This window comes from Kogia breviceps, chromosome 14, assembly GCF_026419965.1.
Source record: "Kogia breviceps isolate mKogBre1 chromosome 14, mKogBre1 haplotype 1, whole genome shotgun sequence".
NCBI lineage: Eukaryota > Metazoa > Chordata > Mammalia > Artiodactyla > Physeteridae > Kogia > Kogia breviceps.
In genome coordinates, this window is record NC_081323.1 from 55,568,640 (window position 1) to 55,594,179 (window position 25,540).

Here is a 25,540-nt window from a genome sequence, read left to right on the forward strand (position 1 = left end):
CTCCAGAAAACTTCATTCCATGATAGCTCTTAGAAGGGTCATGTATGAATCAGGTCTAGGGTCTTACATGGTGACCTGCTGCCATACAAGGCAGAGGGCCAGATCTTAGTTTAGACCCTTAAGACTCTGCCACTGTCAGGTGCGGCACTGGGGTCCTAACTCTCTTCTGGTCTGCCCAGCCACATGTACTGTGCCTCGATGGAAGGGGTTCATTTTGATCACCCTGTATAACAAGTGAGATCTCTGATTGGCTCCTTTTTTTTTTAATGGGTCTCTTTTTGCTTTTTCTCACTTTGGCTGTTAAAGTTTCTTAGGAACCATGTCTAATCGATACTGTGTAATAACTAGCTCTTAAAAAAAATCTTGTACCAGGCACGACACCATGCCCAGGAGGTAGTTGCTGGTAATGGGTGTGACATGAAACCTCAACTGTGCCTTCCTCCTCCCCAGGAGGCTGGGCCTACAGCCCCTGCCAGAAGGCTGCCGTGGTGGCATGAACATGTAGTATAAGGTCTGTGTTTGGAGGTTTCACAGAAATTGTTAGCCAGAAAGAGTGTTGAGAGTGAGAGAGTGAAAAATTAAAGGTTTTGAAATTGATCTGACCCAGGTTCAAAATCCAGCTCTTTCACTTTAATCACTATGCAAGTCACTTTAAACCTATGATATCAGGTGTGCATTGGGGCTACCAGGAAACCCAGACTTTACTTGCAAATCTCAGTAAATCCCCAATTTATTGAAAACTCCAGAACTGCCATTAGAATGGCCAAGTGTAGAGGGAATGCCCGAGCAGCTTCAGGACCACAGCTTTCTCCAGATGCCAGAACAGGGTGGCACAAGTTCAAAAACCTTCAGGCTAACTTCCATATCACAGGAAGTAGCCAGGTTAATTGCTAGTGTCCTGTGACCTGCACTCAGTCCTTCTCTTTGTCTCTACCCAGAAGCCGAGCCGAGGACGAGCAGCAGGACTGTGAGGAGGCTGGAGCTGATGATGGTGAAAGCGAGGATTCACCTGTGATGATGTCAGCGATGACATGGGCACAGTCTCATCCGGGACCCCAGGAGTCCCTGGCTGTTCCCAAACTGACCGGTAAGGCAGTCCCTCACAGGAGAGGCAGACAGGTGGTGGTAAGAGGAAAGGAAGTCGTGTAGGAGGCCTGAGGGGCCCAGCTCTGGCTTTGGCTGTGACCACCCATCAGCCACCTTAGGCTGAGGAACCACAGCAGATGTGTGGAAAGGGAATGGTATGCAGGCTTTGCGCTACTTCTCTGGGTTGTGAGAATATTTATTTGATCCTGTCTGTGGCAAGTGGTTAGCAGCCCTTGGAAAAAAGGCATGCTGTCAATTGAAAAATTGTATCAATGACTTAAAATGTTTCAGTGAGGAAGGGATGTACAGACACTATATGGAGAGCCCCAGTATTAAACGTACAGGGGAAAACTGGCTCTTCAATGGATATCTGAAGGGCTGAAGCAAACCAGGAGTATAAGTTACACGTCAGAGGAAATGGATAGACTTGGGGGTGTTGCCTTTTGTACAGCCTACTTCAAATTTATTCTCAAGTGGTTGGTGCAGTGATCAGGCTGATTTGTCAGTGGGACGTAGACACTAAGGTAACAGAGGTGGTAACTGTAGGAAGCAGTGACCACACAGGGAGTAGGGGGAAAGGTTGGGTTTATCAGAACTCGGAACTTAGAAGAGTGGCCCTGCAGAGCTGGAATTCAGATCTTGGGGCTTAGGGGCTGGGTGTGCTGCCTGACTTGTGCTGTATTTCTGAGGGGGTCCAGAAAGGCTGGTTCTGGAAGGAAGATACAGTGTTTCGTTCACTGCTTTGTATTTGGCTTCTGTGTAATACCTGGTACTTTATAGGCAATCAAATGTTTCCTGAATGAATGAATAACTGGATGTATTCTCCAGTTCTTACTGTCTGCTCCAGACCCTCCCAAGAGGCTGACAGGCAAGGGCTGGGCGCTCTAGTACTCTGTGTTCGTTCTCCTGCCCAGAGGACTAGAGGATAAAGCAATTTGGATGGTGGAGGCAATCTAAGAATGCAAGGAGTTCAACAGTTGCATCCCAGTTTCCCTGGTTACCACAGACCCAGGAGTGGGAGGAGCCTGCCTGTGAGGCCTGGGTACCTGCGCTTCCTTAGTGATTCCATTGACTTCCACTGGCTCTCCTCACTTGTCAAAGCCAGCTTCTTTGAGCTGGTGTACAAAGCCCTTCAGTAGTTGATCCACCCCGGGCTGTCCCCCTCTTCCCCACCATGGTCTCTAGTGAAGTCAGGCTGTCCCCCAACAGGTCACATTCAAGCCCATCTCTTTGCCTTTGCCTGAGCTTTCCTAAGGTATCATTTTTTCCCCCCTCTCTGTAGAGCAGAGGTAAGTATGTGACTCTGGGAGCTGGCCTGCATAGCTTGTCCACTGGGCCACGTTCAGGTACTGTGTATGCAGAGAACTGTGGGATGGGCCAAGCGAGACTCAAGCTGAGGAAACAATGAAGTATACTTTTCTGTCCTGCCTTTGCTTCTCCTTTTCTAAATTAAAAAAAAATTTTTTTTGGCTTTGAGGTAGAGTATACATTCTCCTTTGCTCATCTGTAATTCCTCAAGAAGGCTTAAAGCAGAGACCATGACACTTGCTTTTCAACAAAGCTTAGGCAAGGTACTGACAACTTGCATGCACAGATCAAGAACCATGGACAACTTATCCATCTTTCATCATATTTTATCATAGAGATTTCACAAAAGCTTAAACATCTATGCCTTGTTCTGGATCAGTAAGCTTTAATTTTGGCTCTTCATGCTTTTCACACCCACCCTTCTTTTCACCTGTAGTCAGAGCCGCCTGCAGCCCCTGTGTTTTCCTTACTCCCCAACCCAACTGTATTCCTTCTCTCCCCATTTCCTGCCCCTTATTCCTTCTCTGCATGTCCTACTGTCCTGAAGCAGGTTCTACCCTTGGATCCTCTTGAGGACCGTGCAGGCTTCTGCATGAGAATAAAGTTTCTAATGGAGAAAATTACAACCAAAGGCCAAAGAAGTAGAGGGAGAAACACCTTTATTGTCAACATAAGTGGTAATGGTTATAAGCTTGTAGAAGGTGTTAACTGTAAGAGACAGTAAACCAGGAACTAGGGTGGAGGTGATGGTAAAATGAGGAATCTTACAAAGATTAACCTAGATGTTACCCTTGCTCTGAGATTATGTCACCAAGGGAAACAGATTTAATACTGCCCAGTGGCTTAACCTCTCCTTCCTTTCATTTGTTCTTTCTTTGGTGGTGGCTGGATTACAAAGTAGTGATCTGCTCTGAAGTTAGCAGTAGTACCTAACACTAGGTGCCAGAGGTCAGTTGTTGGTTTAGTATACATCCAGGCTGTTAACTTCTAGATATGCCTCCCATGAGGGTGGAGAATTTCTTCTCTAATGTGGCCCAGAAACACTGCTGAGGCCACTAGCGCCCCCATTCTCTGTTGGGAACAGTCATACCCAGGTTTCCTGGCAGGACTTATGGATCCTGTAGCCTTGTTCCCTTCAAACAGAATTGAAATCGACAATGAGACAGGACCCAGGAGTCCCAGGCAGAGCCAGAAAGAGTTCAGCATTCTTACCCTGATTCCTCTTGCTGGACGTGGTTCTTAAGATCTGGTTGTCAATAAACCTCTAGCTAAGCTGGGGATTGCCCAGTAGAACTCTCTACAAGCAGAAGGAAGCACCGAGAAACACGTGTTGATGTAAGGAATTGACCCGTCGGGTTTCTTCCACACTCATAGCACATGCCTTCCTTCCTGGGATATGGGAACTTCTTCTGTGTGCACCCCCTGATGGTGGATGAGGGCACGGTTCTTAGTGAAGATTTTCTCACACTGAGAGCACTGGTAAGGCTTTTCCCGTGTGGGTTTTCTGGTGGGCACTCAAGTGGGAGCTGTTGTTGAAGCTTTTCCCACACTGCCCACACTTGTATGGGCTCTCCCCAGTGTGGACTCGCCGGTGAGCGCTGAACTGGGAGCTGTTGTTGAATCTCTTTGCACAGACAGTGCACTGATAAGGCTTCTCCCCCGTGTGGGTCCTCTGGTGGACAATGAGGCTGGAGCTCTGGTTGAAGCTTTTCCCACATTCCCCACACTGGTAGGGTCTCTCCCCTGTGTGAGTTCTCAGGTGGGCAGTGAGGTTGGAGCGCTCACTGAAGCCTTTCCCACACTCACTGCACTTGTGAGGCTTCTCTCCTGTGTGGATTCTCTGGTGTCGAACAAGATAAGAACTTCGGCTAAAGCTTTTCCCACATTCGTGACATTTAGAAGCTTTTTCCACTTTGGGGACTGGCTGGTGGTGAGAGGGAGAACTCTGAGAGCAGTTTCTCCCACACAGGAAATGTGTACAGGCCTTTTCCCCAGTACGAAGTCTCTGGTGACTCATCCTCTTCTGGGATGGGGGTTTCTCCTCACTCTCTCCTGGAGAACATCTTGGTTGTCTTCTTGACACTGGAACACCCGCCCAGCCTCTTTTTAGCTCAGAGTGCCAAAAGACTTCACTGGAATTTCTCTGAAAAGGCTTGTTCATTTCTGCTTCCTCTGTATCATCCCATTTCCAATTCTCTTTTGTAATCCCGCTCTTGATCTCAATACCTGCAAGAACAGAAATACATCAGACTGTCGGGACTTCCCTGGTGGTGCAGTGGTTAGGAATACGCCTGCCAGTGCAGGGGACATGGGTTTGATCCCTGGTCCAGTAAGATCCCACATGCCACGGAACAACTAAGCCTTTGTGCCACAACTACTGAGCCTGCGCTCTAGAGCCCACGAGCCACAACTACTGAGCCCGCGTGCCACAGCTACTGAAGCCCGTGCGCCTAGAGCCTGTGCTCTGCAACAAGTAATGCAATGAGAAGCCTGTGCACCACAATGAAGAGTAGCCCCTGCTCGCCACAACTAGAGAGAGCCTGTGTGCAGCAACAAAGACCCAACGCAGATATAAATAAATAAATAAATAAATTTTAAAAAACAAAAAAGAAATACATCAGACTGTGGAGCAGGAAAACAATGGAATGAGGAAAGAATTACAACTAAACTACCTTTAAGAAGAAAAACTAATTGGAATTCTCATGTGATTCAGTCTTCTGCTTATTAAAAACCTAAGTTTTATTTTCCAGTTGTAATATTTTTTAAGCTCTAAATTCTATGATCACAGGTAAATATACCCAAAACTCCATCCACCCACTTTGCTCCTACTGCACCTCTTTTTGGATGTTCTGACACAATGACAAAATGAGGCAAGGAGTCAAGCCCTTTGTCATCTGTCTCAGTTCTTGAATGGCCTGGCTTCTGGGAAGAGTAACAAAAGGCCACCCCGGGTTTAACCATCTCAAACAGGAAGAAGGCAAGCTGCTAGGCATCTGGGAAGCCCAGGCTTAGATCTGAAAGGAGGGTCAGTGCTGGAGAAGGAGAGAGAGTCTGGGCTGGAGACCTGACTGGCCATCTATGGAAGCAAAGTAAGTGCAAATCCATGGGGAAAAATGACATGGACCCTGTAAAAGAGGCCAGCAAAGCAAAATCGGGGCTCTGAAGTACAAAGGAAATAATCCTTAACCATGAAAACCAAGACTTTCTGGACTATGTCAGGTCTACATCAGGATGATGCCAAGGCCAGGAGCAGAATGGCTCTCTGGTGATGCTAGGATAATGGCCCTAAGTGTACTTTCCCATGCTTTGACCAAGAGTCAAAGCCAAGAGTCTTACCACGTTTGTTTGGGAACAGGTCTGGCAGGCCAACCCTCCTAACCGCCTGGCCACGATCCCTGAAATCCTCTTCCTCCCAGTCCTCACCATTCACGGTGGTACCTTCTCCAGCCTCTGTTGGCCCTCCATTCTGCTGACTCAGCTCTCTAGCCTCAACTTCCCTTTTGGCCAGGAACAGCACTGCTTGCCATAGTAGGTACAGAGGCCCAGGGGCTGGAAAGGGCATCAGTTTCCTCGTAAAAGATACAAGGCTCAGGCACATAGCCTCTCCTCATGTTGTGGAACTCAACTGCAGGCTTTTGAACTTGGCGCGATGCTGCTCTGGGGTCTGCAGAAAGCTTTGCTCCTAGAGTTGTTCCACCAAGGCCCTGGAGATCTGGCTGTTCTGCTGATGGGTCTGGAGTTTTTCATAAAACTGAGAATTACTGAGAATGGCCAGGAGTGTTGTGGTCTCTTCATAGCCCCAGGGCACACTTGCTGCCAGGAGACAACTCAGTGATCAGAGCAGGGCGGACCAATACCGCAGTGCAGGGTTTTATCAGCCCAAGAAGCCACATCCTAGTCTCTCAAATTATGCCATACTGTCTACTGTCATTCCTGGGGAGATCTCACTGTGGGCTTGTGCCTAAAACAACAACTTCCAGGGAAATCCTCTCTAGCTGAGGAGGGGTTGTAGAGTCTTTACCAAAGCTTCTGCTTTTATTTCTCTTTATCCTGAATCCCACTAATTTCCCCTGAGAGATGATTCACGATAAGCCTTGTGCTTATCTGTCTCCAGGGTGGTGGGAATCTCTGAGGGTAAGTGGCCATATAAGAGGACCTGGTGAACAGGTAAGACTTGGATGGAAGCAAAGATTCACAAGAGAGAAGATCGGATGATAGGATACTTCTGCTAAGTCCCACCTCTGATGTCTGAGTCCCTCCTGATCTGGCTCCTGTACATCTGTTTATATCTCTTGTCATCCCTGTGTATGCAAGAAACTGAATTACTGCAGGTAATGTCCCAAGGTGAGAATAAGTAGTAAAGGTCTGGGAAGAGCAGTTCAGGAAGGCTGGTTACTCAAGAACACTCAGCACAGGCCCCTCAGGGGCTGCCCATCTGGGCTGGAGGCTGAGTGCTCCATTTGTCTAGAGCCATCCCAGCAAATGCATTCTGATCACACCTTGGTCATGAGGCTCTGAAGGGCACGCAGCCTCTTCTCATCACCCTCTAGTCCACTTTGCTCTGAGCCACTGTCTTCTCGTGCCTGGATTACTGCAGTGGCCGCCTACCTGATCTTGACTCTCTTCTGGACCTCCTACAGTCGCTCTCAATCCAGCTGTCAAAGTGGGCCCCTCCTCTTCATTCAACTCACCTAACCTGTGTGAGTGCCACCAGGCCATTTTCTGAGAAATGCAACTGTCGTATGACATAGACCCTGCCTTCAAGACCACAGTCCTCCAAAGGTCTCCATAACAAAACGGAGATACAAACACATGTTTAAATAGAGTTAAGTGTCAAATAAATTGAAATTCTCAACGTGATCCTTTTAAAACTATTACTCCTCTGCTCAGAATCCTGCAAGGCTACTCCATTTCACACAGAAAAAGCCAGAGTCCTTACAAAGTCCTCTATGTAGGGCCTGAGGCCCTAGGTTAGTGCTTCTCAAAGTATCTGAAGAATCAGAGGTTTTTTTGTTTTTCAAAATACACTGAATATGCAGTTAGATGGTGCAGCAATGTCAGATTGCTATAAAAGTTTCTAAACGCTTGCTCTCAATTTCACTCAGTAGTGCTGCCCCATGTGATTTGGTTCTGACCTCGTTTATTACTCTCATCCCCTCTCAATCTGCACCAGGCACACTGGCCTCCTTGCCCAGGCTTCTCCGGCTCAGAGCCTTTGCACTGGTGATCCCCTCCGACTGTTACAGTCTCCCCAGAGAGCCACACAGTTCACCCTTTCTCCTTCACACCTCTACTCTAGTGTCATTTTCTCAGTGAGGACTACCCTGACAACCCAAATTAAAAATGCAACTCACCCTCTGTCCCCACATGCTCCATCACTCTTATCCTGCCCCACTGCCCTGCAGCTACAATGGAACCTGATTCCCAGACTAAGATGACAGCTCTCTGAATCCACACAGCGGCTCCAGCTAGGACATCATCCACCTTCCACAGAGAACACAGTGCTCCTTCCCCAGGCTAACATTAGCTTCATTCTTTTATGTTCAGTTAACAAAATCTAGATATAACACCTACTCACACAATTTACTTCTTTTTTTTTTTTTCCATATACACATGCGTTAAAATTTATTTTCTACTACTATACATTGGCTTACCTTCCTGAGCCTCAGTTCTTTATTTTTTATTATTATTATTTTTTTTCTTTTGTTATACTATTATTATTATTTTTTAACATCTTTATTTGAGTATAACTGTTTTACAATAGTGTGTTAGTTTCTCCTTTACAACAAAGTGAATCAGTTATACATATACATATGTTCCCATAACTCTTCCCTCTTGTGTCACCCTCCCTCCCACCCTCCCTATCCCACCCCTCTAGGTGGTCACACAGCACAGAGGTGAACTCCCTGTGCTATGCTGCAGCTTCCCACTAGCTATCTAATTTACATCACAATTTACTTCTTAAGTCACAGAAACAGCCCAGGCTTTGGCTTTCCAATTTCACAACTCAAAAGAAAATCCCCTGGGTTACCAAGACAACATAATGGTTTAGGTATTGCTTTTCCATGTGTGTAACCTGCAGGTGGCCAAGTGAATGGCTTTATGTTGGGTGTCCACTAGAGCCTTCATCCCAGCATTCCCCAGCAGTGAGGGAACAGGAACCATCCTCAATTAACAGCTGGAAGACAAGGCACAAAGTGGGGGCATCGTTTGCTTATAGCTGACAGTACCAGGACACGTGTGCCGAGAGGCTGTCACCCAAGTGGCTCTGGAGCTGGCTGTAGGTGTGGGAGCTCGTTTCCTGGACTGGCTGCTTCCTGTCAAATTTGTAGCTGTCTGAGCCCCCCACTGTGTCCTCGAGCCTCGCCTCTTTGCGCTTCCATGGCCCTTGGCTCGGCCCTTTGGCCTCAACAGCCCTGTCTACCGAGCTCTCCTGGGAGAACTGGAGGAGCACTGTGAGGCCGGCAGAGCTTCCTTCTCCTCCTGAAGAGCACAGGGTGCCTGGCTGCAGCCTCCCCTCCTTCGACAGTCACTGGCCCAGAGGCTTCTGAACTGGTTCATGCTGCTCCAGAGTCTAGTGGAAACCTCGTTCACACAAGAACTCAGCGACTTCCCTGCATAGCTGGCTGCTCTGCTGGTGCTCCTGGAGTTTCTCATAAAACGAGGCTGCTGAGAACAGACAGGAGAGTCCTGGTGTCCTTGGCCGCCCAGGGTGGGCCAGGCTCTGTCCCATTTGCTGAGTCTGGCTCTTGTGCTTCACCCTTGATTTCTTCTTCCCTGTTTGCTGGTGTCTCATGGGCTTTCACTCTAGTCTCCCTTGTGGAAGTCTTAGGCCTTTTCCTTGCCCTGCAGCCCTGCATATCTGGGGTCCCTGCGTGTTCTCTGTTCCAGCCCAGGATGTCCTTCTGACCATGAATGAGCAACACTGCATGTGGAAACGCAGGGAGGAGACAGCAAGGCTGCAGAGCATCTGTCCCTGAATCTGATGGTTGGGGAGGCTGCTCTGAGGAGGAGCAGCCCAGATGGGGCAAAACTGATTTGAAAAAAGGCAAAAGATCAGCCCAAAGACTCTGAAAAAGGGCTCTTGTTGCCTCCTGAAGGGCCTGGGCATAGAAGTAGACTATCACCGTTGGATTCTCTTGTCTTTCAGTCTCTTCTGCTCCCCAGGATCTATTAACAGCTGTGTGTGTGAGCACAAGTTCACTCATCTCTCCCCTGTTCCCAGCACAGCCTGTGCCTCCCTAGCTGCTGTCTTCCCTCCCCACTTATCCTCTGCCTCCCACACACTCTGTCTCCACTGCCCCTGTCATGAGCCCGTGCTTTCCCTTCCTTCTATTCCCTCTGTCCCTCTCTGTGTCTTCGTCTCTCTGTGTCTCTTGTAGCTGCTCAGTATGTTCCTGTTCCGTCTTTCCCCCAACCCAACAGGCTCCCCACTGCCTCTCTGTCTCCTTTCCTCTTGGGTTCTTTTGGTCCTTCTGTCTCCAGACAACTGAACACATCCACTCTGGACCTAGAGGGAACGTGGATCCTTACCCAGCCAGGCGTTTCTGTCACTCTTCTGTGTAACATCCCTGTAGAGGGCCCTCTGTTCAGGGCCCACGTGTATCTGCCCTTCCTGACAGAAGGATATGGCTCTTTCCTCACACGTGGCTCCTCCCTGTAACAACACCAGGGTCTGCTGCTACCAATAAAATAGCACCGCTCTAGCTTGGGGTGGGGCAGAGACAGGACCACGGGTATCAGATCAGGGGCAAAGCAAGTCAGGGAGAGGTCAGGCCTCCAAGAGAAGGATCGGGATGGGTAAAGAGCCATATGATGATGTCAGTGGACAGAAGAAGGAAACAACCTAAGAGAAACTCAATGGACCACATAAAAATCTTTCCAGCATCTCCAGAAAAGAAGGGACTTTAGGTTGAGAGTGAGTGCAAGATGAAACGAGAACTTAAAGAGACAAAAGGTATCCACCATAGCTCACCTGGGCCCCAGCTATGTGGAGCACAGCACCTGTCTCCTGGTCTCTAAGACCCCTCCTCTGAGGAAGGTTCCTGGGAGCCTGCAGAGTAAGCCAGGTAGGGAAGGAAACAGCCACTGTTAGAGGGCGGTCTCCACATAACAGCCACAGAGCAGAGGTTGTGAGTGGGGTCCCAGGCCAGCAGCCTCAGCAGCACCTGGGAGCTCATCAGAGATGCATATTCCTGGGCCCCACTGAGATATAATGAATCAGCAACTCTGGGGGTGAGGCCTGGGAATCTGTTTAACACGCCCTCAGGTGAGTCTGATACATAGTCAAGTTTCAGGACCACTGCCACAGGCAATGGCCTGTGTGTTAAGAACTTCCTTTTACCAGATCCCTCCTGACATAATAGCTTTAAAAAAAGTTTTTTTCATTCTAAAGAAATATGTGCATAGTATATTTTTAAAAAATTTTAATAGAATACTTGGGAGCAAAGGGAGGGAATGTCTCATTGCCCAACCACTCAAATGACTATAATGCTTTTTAAAAAAATTTTATTTATCTAGTTTTTGGCTGTGCTGGGTCTTTGTTGCTATGTGCAGGCTTTTCTCTAGTTGCGGTGAGTGACGGCTACTCTTTGTTGTGGTATGTGGGCTTCTCATTGCAGTGGCTTCTCTTGTTGTAGAGCACAGGCTCTAGGCGCACGGGCTTCAGTAGTTGTGGCACATGGGCTCAGTAGTTGTGGCTTGCGGGCTCGAGAGCACAGGCTCAGTAGTTGTGGCACACAGGCTTAGCTGCTCCACGGGATGTGGGATCTTCCTGGACCAGGGCTCAAACCCGTGTCCCTTGCATTGGCAGGTGGATTCTTAACCACTGCGCCACCAGGGAAATCCCCTATAGTGCTCTTAAAAATACCATGGGAATTCGATTCTTTTTTTTTTTTTTAAGACCAAAATAATACATACTTTTCCAGATCCCCATCTTCAAGAATAGTACAAAGGAAATGGTATGTTTTGATGACTTATTAGTGGAACTTGACCCCTGGGGAGGTTTCACCACTTGGGAGCAGCCCACAGGTATGGTGAGCTGAGGTTGCAGAACATGGAACCCAGTGAGTCCTGCCCCCTTTACTCAGACCCCAAAGCCTCAGAAATCACACACCAAAGAGCACAGATGTTCCCAAGGATTAAAAGTAAATAAATTCTAAATGGCAAAGTTTTCTAACATATTGATAGTGTATTTACTTCACTTAAAAAATACAAAAGCAAATAAACTCTTAAGACTGTTTCTCATTTCATCAACAGAAGCTTGCCTTTTTAAACAGCATGAAGACACAGTGCTTTTCTTTAGGATCTGAGTTGCATAAAGATAAGGTGGCTTTATAATAATTACTTATAAACCTGTAAGGGCAGCTTTGAATTACGTAGACAAGGCAGCAATGGCCTTTAGATAATCTAGAAATGTATGCAGCCAAAGTGCTTCACAGAAAGAGACTTATAAAGATAGAGCCTTGGTCTGTCTGCACAATGGAATATTACTCAGCCCCCAAAACAAACCAAGTAGTGATACTTTGTAGGCTGGAAACATGATAAATGAGAGAGGCTAGAAACAAAAGGTCATATATTGTAGGATTCTATTTCTATGAAATGTTCAGAACAGGCAAATACAAAGAGAGAGAATGAGGAGTAACTGTGCTTAATGGGCATGGCATTTATTTTGGGGAGGATGAAACTTTTGGAACGAGACAGATGATGATAGTACAACATTGTGACTGTATTAGATGCAACTGAATGATTCACTTGAGATGGCTAATTTTACATTAGGTGATAAATTTGAGATCAATTAAATTTTTAATTAACCTTTTTCTTTTTTTTAAATTAACCTTTTTCTAAAAAATTAGGACAAATTTTTTAAAAAGCACTGGAAGAAAGGAAAAACAAATAGGAGAAATGTATTTTGGAAGAGATTAAGCTGGATGGAAGGGGGTTATGTCTTCAAGTTCATGAAGAACTGCTCTGTAGAAGGTGAGGTAATTATGCTCACCTTTAGTAACACCTGATTCAGAAGCAATAGAATTAAATTGTAATAACAGAGAATTAAGCTAACACATAAAGGATCTCCACCCACATTTTAAGTGCTAGTACCATCAGCTATAATTTGAAAACTTGGTTTTTGGATGTATCTCAAAGGCATTTAATCTGGAACCCAGGGGCCACCTTGAGCTCAGACCTGCATTTCCAAGAGATGATTGTCCCTCACACCTTGGGGGAGGGCAGAGGCTTCTGCTTACCTTCTGACTGTCCCCACGGTCTCTGGGGTGAGCTCCGTGACCCCTTCACAGTCCATTCTTCTGGATGAACCCCCTGTTTCAGGTGGGATCTCAGTGATTCTCTGGCTGCTCCCAAGGAGGCCGTCTCCTCGATGGGCATTTTCAAGTCCTTCCCAGATTCCGGGACCTGAGAACAGACCCCATCATCTGTCACTACAAATTCCTGTCTAAAGTGACAGAGGAGAGGTACTGAGAGGCAGCTGGGGTATCACCTCCCTTACTGCTTCTCACCTCCACTTCCTGCTCTCCCCTTCACCCCCCTGATGGGTTTCTTTCAAATAGCCGTTTTAACCCTTACATTCCTGTGCTGTTTTCATTCACAGTAAGAGTGTGATCCTGAAATGGTGGTGGACAATAAGGGAGAGATGGTCCACACAGAAATGGCAAGGGGGAACGGGGACCAGGATGACTGTTAGCACAGAGGGATTCCCGCTCCGCTTAAGTCCTCTCTCCAAACTCTTAACTTCGTACATGGGCTCCACTGCCCTTCTCCATCCATCCTGGTTATTATTAACAGTCTCCAAACCATGGATATTAAAATAACTTCCCCCATTTCTAATGCATCACCACCATACTGCTCCCCCCTCCAAATTATGTCAAAACCTCTCAATCCTATGAAATTCCACTGACATCCCCTTCACCACTCTTCCTCCTACAGCTGGTGTGCACATCCGCCTCCTCGCTGGGAAACACAAGCACATCTGATCCAGCCATGCAGACTCGGGCGCCAGCGGGCTGCTTCCTGCTCTGGCCACAGTCACGTTCAGGCTGGCACTCCTCTGACCCACACTCCTCCATTACTCGTTGCCTCTCCCAGATTTCTGACCTGGATTTCAGCCACCTTCTTCCCACAGAATCTCCCACAACTGAAGCCCTCATGTTTCTTTTCCTTCTCCTGTGCCTTTCACACTCCCCTTCTCCCAAAATATACAAGAGGTTACACTGAGTGGATCTCAGACCTAGTCCTTACCTCTACAAGTGGGTATTTTGTGAAACTCATCACTGTCCCAAACTGACCACTTAATTCAGGCAGCAGGGACCGGCTCTAATACGACTTTGTTTAGTGTACAACACATGGCACACTCCTTCAAGGAACCTTCTAGCAAGAGAGATTAGATTTAAATTCACCAACATCTCTAATTTTCCTGACCTGCTGAGTGAAGGATTGTTGTCTTTTTCCTCGCCTTGTTTTGGAGAGTGTTATCTCACTTTAATTAGTGACTCCAAGGATTCAGTGAATATATGAATGTCTAAGTTATTTCAGCAAATGAGAAATTCTTCCCATAGACCAAGGGCATAGGACCAAGGCAGGATAGCTAATACTTTCTGGGCAGCAGACAGCTTCTGGCATTTCTCAGCTAAGCGCCTCTCCAGTAACTGGATTCTTGTGCTCCTCACACCAACTTCTTCATGACTAAAACCACAAGGTTCTGACTGCCTTTTCTCACCTGCTGCCCAGGTGCTCTCTGTACATCCTCAACCAGAGCCACAGCTTCGTCACCATTTTCTGGACACTGCTCCCTCACCCAGCTCTGGATCTTTTCTGGCAAGATGGTCAGAAACTGCTCCAAAACCAGCAGCTCCAGGATTTGCTCTTTTGAGTGTGTCTTAGGCCTCAGCCACTGACAACAGAGTTCCCAGAGTTTGCTAAAAGCTTCATGTGGACTAGCTACCTCCTGGTAGCAGAACTGCCGGAAGCGCTGGCGGGAAGCTTCATAGTCAGGGCCATTGTTGTGCAGGGCTGATTTCTGTCCCTGTGTGGAATCCTTGCTTGGGGACGGGTGTGCCTTGGAACTCCTTATTGCAGCCATGGTTCGCTTCAACGAACTGGCTCACTGGTCGCCACTTCCATCCTGCAGATCATATTCCATCTCTTTTCTTATCACTGGGAAGCGGGTCTCCTAGATACCAGTGAAAAGTGTGTCTTTCTAGAATCAGAGACATGAGCATTTCATAGACATGCAGACTCAGACGCACACTTGAAAAAGGCTCAGTGAGGCTGAAAAGAATCGAAAAAGACAGCATGAAACCATCCCATATTCCTCCACTCTAGTTCTTATGGTTTATTTCTATACTTTTCCTTTACTCCCTCTTCAATCCAAGCCAAGGAGCCAAAGTACTAAAAATATCAAAAAACATAGTTTTCTCCCTAACCAAATTTCTGTGGATGAATTCCCCAAACTGTTCCTCAGTGTAGTCTGGCTGTTCCTTCTCGTGTTCCCCACGTGCCTGGGTCTTATCCCTGCCCTCCCTACCCTCATAAGCCTGGACCCAGCCTCCCAATTGCCACCTTTTCTTAAGGAGGGAAAAGTATTAATCTCTTCATCACTATCACACTCTCCTCCCTCCCACCACCACCACACACACAATGAGGATGAGAAATGATTGTTCTGGTTTGCTTTTATTTTCCAGCATTCCCACTTATGACAGCAGTATCTTCTCCCTTTATGAAAAGGACCCTCTCTATTTCATTGTCTCTGGTGGGGCTGTTCATTACAGTACCCTTCCCCCAACCCCAGGAATGGGCAACTCACATAGGCTGGGCCTGTCAAAATTCTCTGGGATTTTACATACAGTTGGGGTGAAAAAAGTTGCAAATTTCCTGGAAATTGCTAAATTCGGTGGATGTAAGACTGGAGCTTTCTGCAGTTAATGTCCCACTCTCCATTCCATTGCTTCTCCTCCAGAGGCCCGAGTCTCTTTTACAGGAGTAAAGAAATTACTTTTAAAAACATGGATTCAGGTTGCCTTTCTTCCAAAGTACTTAAACTGCCTTCACTTGTATTCTCTTGACATTTCAGTGAGGCAGGAGGGGCTAGAGATAGAGAAAGCAAAGGCATCACTGTTAAGTCCTTTTTAACGAAAATGGAGCATCACAGAGCATAGTTTCTCAGCAGCAAGGTGAGGACTAGAACCTGTACTTGCCTTACACATTTTCATAAATCCTACACCTTCTCTGGATGAAGAATAATTTAATGAGTGCTATATCCTAGTTACATGCAAAAGGCGGAGCCTGCACTACTCTTGACCCCTAATATCCCATTCATCGTTAGTTTTAAAATACTCCTCTCTCAAATATGTGTTTCTCTCTGGAGACAACCCAAACACAGCAGAAAGCAGGATGAGAATGGGGAGTCGGGCTGATTGACTTTTCATTCGGCAAGGATGCCCTGAGTACTCCAGTGCACTCGGTGCTAGGTTAGGTCCTGTGGCTGAAGTGGACTAGGAAACAAGTCCCCGGGCTCCCGCTCCCGTCCCCCGGGGGTGAGACGGGCAGGGCCACAGGCCGGAGAGAGTCCGCGGTGGGGCACAGGGATCGGGACAGCCGTGGCTGGCTCGGGTGGGCCGGGGCGAGGGGCCGCGGCACAGGAGGGTGACTGCCGAGCGTGCGAGGGGTGCCCTCACCTGGCCCAACTGCCTCTGAGACGACTGCCACAGCAAGCCCCCGGCCGCCAAGGAGCGGAGCACTCACCGGACGCACTCACTCGCGACTCCCAAAACTCGCTTGGCCGCCGGGCCGGAAGTCAGCACCGCGAGCCCCCGCGCGGATCCGCCCACTGCGCTTGCTCGCGAGTCTTGCCAGCGGACTACAACTCCCGGAGCGCACTGCGACGGCGGGGCGCCTTTCTCGCCAGCGTCGACAGACCCAGCAGCCGATAGACGAGAGAGAACGCCCCCGAGAAGCCAATCCCTCTGCGGAGGAGGCCCTCTCTCCCGTGGCACAGTTTTGCGGCAGCCTGTGGGAGTGTCCGCGACGAGCGGCTTCTGCCCCGCCCCCAGCCTTGGCTCCTGGGTTCTGGGTCCCCGGTCCCCAGAGAGGTGAGTCGGCTGCAGGTGGGCGTGTGGAGAGGGGCTGTCGGCGGTGCTGCCGTCGCAGGCGCCACCCCTGGCTCGCACCAGGCCACGTAGTTGAGCCGCGCGCCAGAGTGCTGCAGCTTCGCTAAGCCCCGGGCCAGCTGGGGCGCGGAGTCGGAGCCGGGCGCCCTCGGAGGCCGGAGCGGCTGGGCCTCGGAGCCTCGGGGGTGAGCAGCCGCCGCGCCTCCGTGTACCTTGCTCAATAGCAGGAGGTTTCCGCTAACTCACAACCCCCAGCATGCGTCGTGGCCTGCCTGGGCTTGCCCTGTAGCGCCCGGCGAGATGCAGGAGGTCGGTTGTGGAGGATGCGAGAGAGCTGGTGCAGGCTACCTGGATGACAGCCTGAACTTTTCCCAGGGTTTCCTGCCAGCCCATTAGGTCACGTTGCGCATTTTCCTCTGAGACCTCTTGTGCTTGCCGCTGAAATAAAAGCGGTATTTCCCCCAGTTTCCTTTTAGGACATTATGACTCTTCTCCTTTGCAAGACAGTTCAAGAAGCTGGCAGAAAAACAAACTCTTCCCACTCTCAGGGACTGTGTTGTCTTCAGGAGTTTGGGATCAAGTCCAGCGAATGAGGAGGCTCTGTTTGCATCCTTTCCTCTCCAATATCCTCAGAGGAGCTTCGTTTCTAGCATCTTTCTAGTATTCAGGGCTATGATCCCGAAGGCTTGAGCTGTTTGCAAGGAGAGAGAAGCTGTCTCCTGAGCCCCAAAATGGCGGCTAAGATGGAGATAACTTTGAGCTCGCAGTCCCATATTCAGGCTTCCTCCAAGCAAGAGAGACATATAATAGCAAAACTAGAAGAAAAACGGGAGCCCGCTCTGCAAAAAGACTGGCCCGATCCTGAGCTCTCTCGCCAGAGTTTTAGACGGTTTTGTTATCAAGAGGTGTCTGGACCCCAAGAGGCGCTCTCCCGTCTCCGGCAGCTCTGCCGTCAGTGGCTGCAGCCTGAGGTGCACACCAAGGAGCAGATTTTGGAGCTGCTGGTGCTGGAGCAGTTTCTGAACATCCTGCCTCCGGAGATCCAGGCTCGGGCCAGGCATCAATGTCCAATGAGCAGCAAGGAGATTGTGACCCTGGTGGAAGATTTTTACAGAGCAGCCAAGGGACCAAAGCAGTGGGTAAGGAGGGTACTTTCTGTGGTCCCCAGGATTTCTTTTTCATCTGGTTAGTGTTTGGTTTCTGGACCCCTCCCTAGATAGAGTCCAGAATTTCAAACGTTGCTTCTGGCCTCTATTTGGAACCCTCCTCCCCCCACCCTCCTAGGGAGATGTAACAGGTTTTCAGAAAACCCAGCCACAGGCATTCCAGTGAGAAAGTAGAGGATCAAGTAAGGCTCTTGAAACTTTGCTGACAGATCTCCTCTGACCCTTCTTGAAGTTTTTCTACAGTCAGGATTCATAGCAGACAGGGTCATTCTACTGAGTAGGAATTTGATTTGGGGGAACTTTATTAGACCTTGTCTGAAGTGTCTTGCATATTGCCTTTGGATCAGGAAACTCCAGCTGAATTGGCTAGTATTCCTTCCAATTCCCACCCCCAAGTCAGACCGCAGTAGGGACCTAGGGAGGAAGCAAACAATCATGTGCTTTGGTGAATGGAAGCAGTTAGGGAACAGGGGTAGGGCAATTCTCTTACTACTGAGATGTCCTTATCAGGAGAGCCTTGGGCAGAACAATTTATAGGTAAGGGTGGTATTTAATGGCCCTCACCCTACTGCTTCCCGATCCTACAGGGCCTGTTTCCAGCAGAAGCAGGGAGGCAAGTGAGCATAGGGTAGGAACCTGCTGGGTGGGTGTCATGGCTGACCCTGATATATTTGTGCCTGCTCTCTGATGACTTTGACTCCAGGCCTTGAGAAAGCCCTAAGCTTTAGGGACAGGAAGTATCGGCTGATTTGAAGCAGCCTCCTTTTGGTCATTCTGCATGTCCTTCCCTTTGCTTCCTTTGAGAGTTTCAGCATTCTCTCTCAAGATTGACCCCCAGGCCATTATCAGAAATTTCCAGGGAAAAACAGTCATTACAGAGCAGTGAGAGGTCACGCTGCCCTCAGACAGTCCTTGAGTTGTGCTCTAATGCATGGGGCTTGTTCCTAGGTGGCTGTTTGTATGGAGGGCCAGAAGGTGCTCTTGGAGAAAACTGGATCCCAGCTTGGAGAACAGGAACTGCCAGACTTTCAACTGCAAACTCCTAGTAGATATCCCAGGGAGAGCTCTCTGGAGGAGACGTCCCAGGCAGGATCTCAGGATCAGCGGAGCCCCCATCATTGGGAAAAATCCCTGCTCCTCCAGGACCCAATCCCCAAATTGGCTGAGACAGGTAAACACTCCGTGCCTCTTCTCTCCCTCTCATCATCCCTTTATCTCCATCAAAGCATTTCATGGTTATAAAAAGCCATAGACCAGGTATTGGGCTTTTTTCAATATTGTATGTGATAGTAGATCTTTATTCTCCAACTAATTTCACTAATTAGAATGGTAGTGTTACTAAAGTGTGCTTTTATCATTTTCTGTTCATGACTATTTGAGAATCCAGTGCACAGGATTATTCTAGTGCCTACTTTTCTGTCCCTTTCAGAGCTACTTATAGTGAAGACAAATCCAAATATGACCACTGATGAACTTTCATTCAAGATGTGGCTGAGTTTCGTCACTTAGAATGGTCCCATGTTTAGAAGGGACCTAAACAAGATTCTGCTAATTAGAGAAAATAGCCCCTCTCCGTTTTATGTTCTGCCTCTTTCTCCTTCTGTGACATTGTCTGTGTCCATTTCTTTATCTGTCTCTGGTACAATGCCAGTATAATTGCTGGCCCTGCTCTACACAGTCCTGTGGTCTCTCTGACTGAATGGAAGTGACACTTTGGCCAGTCTTGGTGATGTGAATACAAGATATGGTCAACAGGTTAGAGAAGAAGGTTACAAGAAAGCTAGATTCCTTAAGATTTGCTACATTCAACAAAACACTTTGATTTCATTATTCTCAAATCTCATGAATGGAGAAGACCCTAGGGTATCCAGCAGGAAAGCACTGTTGCCCTGGCTGAGGTCCCATAACCTACGGCCTTCATGGTCCTAAAGAAAGTAGACCACACATACTCCCTTCTTCTGCCTCAGCAGAGGCAGCTGGATGTTCATGCTGTCTACATTTCCTTTTATTTGATTCCAGAGAGGGTGGAGTCTCATGCTCAAGGTTCATCCATGTTGTAGCATGTGTCAGTACTTCATTTCTTTTTATGGCTGAATAATATTCCACTCTGTGGACATTTCATCTGTTTATCAGTTGATGGACACTTGGGTTGTTTCCACTTGTTGGCTATTATGAATAGTGTTGCTGTTAACAGTTGTGTACGAGGTTTCGTGTGGATGTCTGTTTTCATTTCTCTTGGGTGTACACCCAGGAGTGGAAATGCTGGGTCCTATGGTAACTCACTGTTTAACCTTTTGAGGTTGGACTTTTCCAAAGTGGCTATGCCATTTTACATCCAGCAGTCTATGAGGATTCCAATTTCTCTACATCCCTGTTGACACTTTTTATTTTTTGTCCTTTTTATTGCATCCATCCTATTAGGCAAGAAATGGTATCTCATGGAGGTTTTGAGCTATTTCCCTAATGACTGATGATGTTGAGCATCTTTTCATGTGCCTATTGGCCAATTGTGTATCTTCTTTGTAGAAATGTCTATTCAGATCCTTTGCTCATTTTTAAAAGATTTATTTATTGATTTAGTTTTGGCTGCGTTGGGTCTTCATTGCTGTGCACAGGCTTTCTCTAGTTGCAGTGAGCAGGGGGGTACTCTTCGTTGTAGTGTCTGGGCTTCTCATTGCTGTGGCTTCTCTTGTTGTGGAGCACGGGCTCTAGGCATGCAGGCTTCAGTAGTTGTGGCTCACAGGCTTAGTTGCTCCACGGCATGTGGGATCTTCCTGGACCAGGGCTCAAACCCGTGTCCCCTGCATTGGCAGGTGGATTCTTAACCACTGCACCACCAGGGAAGTCCCCTTTGCTCATTTTTAAACTGGGTTGGTCTTTTTATTGTTGTAAGAGTTCTTTGTATAATCTGGATACCAGACCCTTACGTATAATTTGCAAATATTTTCTCCTATTGTGTGGGTTATCTTTTCACTTCCTTGATAGTATCCTTTGAAGCACAAATGTTTTGGATGTTGAGGAGGTCCAATTTATCTTTTAGTTTGCTTGTGCTTTTGGTAATGTATCGAAAATACTATTGCCTTATCCACCATCACAAAGGTTTACACCTTTGTTCTGTTCAAAGAGAGATAGGTTTAGCTCTTAACATTTAGGTCTTTGATCCATTTTGAGTTAATTTTTGTATGTGTTGTGAGTCGGGGTCTAACTTCATTCTTTTGTATGTAGAAATTCAGTTGTCCAGCACCACTTGTTGAAAAGACTATTCTTTACTCCATTGAATTATCATGACAACCTTGTTGAAGAGCAGTTGACCATAATTGTGTGGGCTGCTTTTAAAATCTGAATTTAAATTAAAGTTAAATAAAATTAAAAATTCAGTTTCTCAGTCACACAAGCCACATTTCAAGTACTCAGTAGCCACATGTGGCTAGTGGCTGCCATATTGAATAGATCTTCCACATGGAAGGAATCCTGTTGGAAAATAGCACTGTTGTGGAGTTTCTGTAATTAGGGTGCATGTCTGGCCCATATCCCAATTAACAATCACATATGCTATCTATCAACTTCATAATGGAAGAAAATACCACACTCACTGGATTTACCATTATTTGAAGAGAAAGTGGTGGTCATTATCAATGTAAGTGAGGGTATATTTGCAATGTTGAAATTTCTGATGGGTTTGCTTTTCCCTGTTTCTCCTTTCTTAAACCTTTCCCCAAAGGTAGGAAGGAGGGAGGGGTTGGAGAACTTGTTTCCTAACTTTAGTATACATCAGAATCACCCCAGCTTCCCCCTGTTAACTGCAGACTTCCAGGTTCCATCCCCCAGAGATTCTAACTCAGCAGCCTTGGGGGAGCAGGGACAGCCTGCTTGGTGGACAGCTGGCCCAGATGAGTCTAATGCAAGTTGCCAAGTGGAGAACAGCACTTTGAGAAACTTTGCTGTGTATCTCATAGCTCTTTTGCTTGGGTTCTTTCTTCGAAGCCCAGAAATGAAACATATTCTTTATAATTATAGAGGCCTCCAGAATGAAAAGTGACAACAAGGAAAATCCACAGCAGGAGGGGGCTAAAGGAACAAAGCCAAGCACGTTGTCAATGGGCAGACCCAAAGGGAATGGTCTGCAGAGCCCCGAACCCAGAGGGGCTACTGTGAGTGAGCCCCGGTTGTCACGGAGGCAGGTCAGCCCCCCACACACTCAAAAGCTATTTGCTCACTACCAGAGACATTGCAGGGAACTGGAATACATCAGTGGCCCCCTGAAGAGCCACCCACTGAGAGAGCTGAAGAAAAGCAAGGGAAGCAGAAGAAACCTGAGCAGCCGTTTGCAACGTCTTGGTCACCAGCCGACCCGCTCGGCGAAGAAACCTTACAAATGTGATGACTGTGGGAAAAGCTTCACATGGAATTCAGAGCTGAAAAGACACAAGCGAGTCCACACAGGGGAGAGGCCCTACACGTGCGGAGAGTGTGGGAACTGCTTCGGGCGGCAGTCCACCCTGAAGCTGCACCAGAGGATCCACACCGGAGAGAAGCCCTACCAGTGCAGCCAGTGTGGGAAAAGCTTTCGTCAGAGCTCAAACCTTCACCAGCATCACAGACTCCACCATGGAGACTGAAAGCAGGGCTGTGTCCTCTCTGTTCAGAAGAAGGTACTTGCATTTCTCCTTCCCCTCGCTTGCATGTAAATCACAAAGACTGTCTGCGTGACTTACAAGGAAGAAAGCAAGAGATCCCTGAGGAGTGATGGTGCCCGTCGGGCTGGTGAGGCGTCAGTTGGGAAGAGGCTGACGGGGGACTTGATCGTGCACGGTGTTGTGTACGATGACGGGGGAAGAGATGGCAGGTCTAGGCGTTGGGTCAGAGAGCACCGAGGTGTCTGTTGGAGAGCGGGGAGTCACTACTGAGGGAGAATCAGGACGATCCTGCAGAAGTGCCCCACACCTTGATGTTATATCTCCTCCTGCTGCTTTATTTATCCTCTAAATTTGTTCAAGGATAAATCCTACATATAGTCATGCATTTGCTGTCATACCAGACAATCTTTATCATTGCACACACTCCTTTAATAAAGATGAGTGATCTGCAGGAATTTCAAGGCAGAAGTTCATTGGAATGTAAATCCCCTAATATTCTTCCTGTCATTCCTGGCTGTTCATAACAAAGGACGCATGAAGTGGGAGTATGGACATGTTTGTGTGAGGAGGAGGTCTCCAAGTATTAGTGCTTTTACCAAATAAATACACATACACACACACTAAAGGTTCTTTTTATATCAAAGCACCTTTGATTTGGTAAAAGAAAAATCACAGCTGCTGCAACCCCACCCCCATAGTGATAAGGAAAAGCTACAAAAGCAAGACTGCAAAGGGAATCCTTCCTACTTTCCTTTCTCACTTAGGCCAGTAGCTTTAAGAATAACAAAATGCTTGGGGTGATGAAAATATACTAAAACTGAATTATTTCAGAACAAGTACCAAAAATCTTTGAAACATTCATTAATTTTATGATATATATACATCAAAGAAGTTTCTAAAAATGACAAAATGTATTTATCTAAAGTGTTAAAGTCCTAGAACTAGGCCTGAGATATCATCTAATCCCACCCCTCATTCTCTCAAAATGGAAATTATACCCAATCAGTATACAATTCTTAGTCACACTGGGCAAGCCAGTCGATCTCCCAGTTTAGAGAAGACTTTTGGTAGGTGGGTGCATTATGTCAAGCAGGAAACAGGTGCAGGTAGCATTCTTCCTAAAGCATCAGTATCCTCAGGTCACTGCTGGCCACCTCAGGGCTGTGGTTGTGCTGTTGTGTGTCCCCTGCCAAGGATCTCAGGTTCCTCTGACCACAGAGGGACAGGTGCTCACATGGGCAGCCCTGTTCCCCAGGTCTTTGCACACACTGTTCCCTTTGCCCTTAGGACCCGCCGCCCCCACTCCCTCGCATCTCACAAGAGTTGCCAGCTCCGCAAAGCCTCTTCCTCTGACAAGTTCTAGGCAGAGGTAGACGTCACCAGTGGTGCTCAACCTGGTAGCAGATTCGCCCCCTAGAGGATATTTGGGAACATCTGAAAACACCGTTGGTTGTTATGACTTGGGGGAAGGGAGCGTAGCTCCTGGCCTCTGGTAGGTACAGACCAAGGATGTAGCTAAACATCCTGCAGTGCACAGGACAGCCCCAAAACAGTCATCTGTTCCAAATGTCAGTAGTGCCAAGGTTGGGGAACTGTGCTATATATGTTAAAAGCTCTTTAAGGACAGAACCTTGATTTTCCATCACTTTAGCTTTAGAAGTTAGCCCACACCCAGCCAGGAGAAATAGGTGTTCAGTAATTGAAGAGTTGAGGGCCCCTGCTTCACCCTGGGGCCCATTCCTGCCTAATCAGAGATCCCGGTGGCAGTCATTGAATGCAGTGGACAAAACCTCTAATCTTTTGGGCAGAGAGAGACTTAATGGGAGCCCAGTGGCCTGCTTCCTGGTATTTGGTGGCCCTTCGGAATCTAATCCAAGGTCCGTTTCCCAACAATTATGTTAGATGTTAGAAGAGTTTATCTTTATTGTTAGGCTTGCCCGTTATCTCACTCCTGTCCCCTGCCTCTCACCGGTCAGAGCCTCCCGATTCCTTATTCTGTTACCACCTTTTTTTCTCCAGGCCAGTTTCACTGTTGTTTCTTAGTAACTTCCCTAATTATATTTACATCTGTATTAGTTTTCTCTTGGTGCTGTAACAGATGACCACAAACTTAGTGGCTTAAAACAACACAAATGTCTTCTTTTACAGTTCCTGAGGTCTGAGGTCCGAAATCAGTTTCACTGAGTAGAAGTCAAGGTGTCAGGCGGGCTGATTCCTTTGGAAGCTCTGAGGGGTGAATCTGTTTCCTCGCCTTTTTCACCTTCTAGCGGCTGCTGGCATTCCTTGGCCTGTGGCCCCTCCCTCCATCTTCAAAATGCATCCCTCCAATCTCTGTCATCACATCACCTTCTCTTCTGACTCTGATCCTCCAGCCTCCCTCTTTTTTTTTTTTTTTTTTTTTTTTGCGGTACACAAAATATCACTGTTGTGGCCTCTCCCATTGCGGAGCACAGGCTCCAGACGCGCAGGCTCAGCGGCCATGGCTCACGGGCCCAGCCGCTCCGCGGCACGTGGGATCTTCCCGGACCGGGGCACGAACCCCTGTCCCCTGCACCAGCAGGCGGACTCTCAACCACTGTGCCACCAGGGAAGCCCCAGCCTCCCTCCTAAGAGGACCTTTATGATTATATTGGGCCCACCCAGATAATCTGAGATATCTCCCCATCTCTAGATCCATAACACACCTGCAAAATCCCTTTTGCCATATAAGGGAACATTCACAGGTTCCAGGGATTAGGATGTGGACATCTTTGGCGGGGACTGTGATTCAGCTGACCACATCCATCTAGTGAATCAATTCAGTTAGTCAAAGACGATCTCTCCTAAAAGCAAAGGAACATAGATTTCCACTTTCCTTAGATTTGGGACAGGAAATCTCTCTTAAAATAAGAGCTTTGTTTACTTGGTATGTTTTGAAGAACCTGTGTGCATGTGTTTTCTGTCTTCTGATTATGAAATTAATAATTGCTGAATCTTAATGTCTTTGGGTACCTGTTCAACTGTGGACCTTGAATAAATGTGAAAAAATCACCACTCTGAATATCACTCACTCCCCAAAGGTTTTCAAGCCTGTGATGCTGCTGCCTCCCCCAGCCCAGTTTTCCTTTGACAGGTAAGGCTCAGCTCCAGGTTAGGAGTGCCTGTGAGGGTCTGAAGTCCTGGTAGAAGGCCCCTGGGCACTCAGCCACATTTGCTGGTCTGTACTCACTTCTTCAAATGTGGG

The 25,540-nt window shown here is 47.6% G+C and overlaps 2 protein-coding genes across 4 annotated transcripts; one reads left to right on the plus strand and one right to left on the minus strand.

Annotated features, from left to right (window-relative positions):
- Positions 1-984: 984 nt before the first annotated feature.
- Positions 985-22,772, plus strand: ZNF174 (zinc finger protein 174). Of its 3 annotated transcripts, XM_059038879.2 has the most exons (5): positions 985-1,087; positions 13,336-16,496; positions 16,980-17,653; positions 18,629-18,851; positions 21,698-22,772. In XM_059038879.2, exons 3-5 carry the CDS (start codon positions 17,246-17,248, stop codon positions 22,297-22,299), a joined length of 1,233 nt encoding a protein of 410 aa, XP_058894862.1. In that variant the 5' UTR covers positions 985-1,087; positions 13,336-16,496; positions 16,980-17,245; the 3' UTR covers positions 22,300-22,772. The 3 variants fall into 3 exon arrangements, with proteins under 3 accessions (XP_058894862.1, XP_066870099.1, XP_066870098.1); XM_067013998.1 differs by having other exon boundaries at positions 13,336-17,653; positions 21,487-22,772; XM_067013997.1 differs by having other exon boundaries at positions 15,773-17,653.
- ZSCAN32 (zinc finger and SCAN domain containing 32) lies at positions 2,950-16,203 on the minus strand. The gene is given in 12 exon segments (XM_059038891.2): positions 2,950-3,883; positions 3,885-4,620; positions 5,731-5,885; positions 5,887-6,013; positions 6,016-6,221; positions 7,616-7,625; positions 9,949-10,051; positions 10,370-10,464; positions 12,639-12,804; positions 14,126-14,676; positions 15,212-15,492; positions 16,083-16,203. Coding segments are annotated over 10 exon segments (2,082 nt in total). The 5' UTR covers positions 14,489-14,676; positions 15,212-15,492; positions 16,083-16,203; the 3' UTR covers positions 2,950-3,762.
- Positions 22,773-25,540: the final 2,768 nt, after the last annotated feature.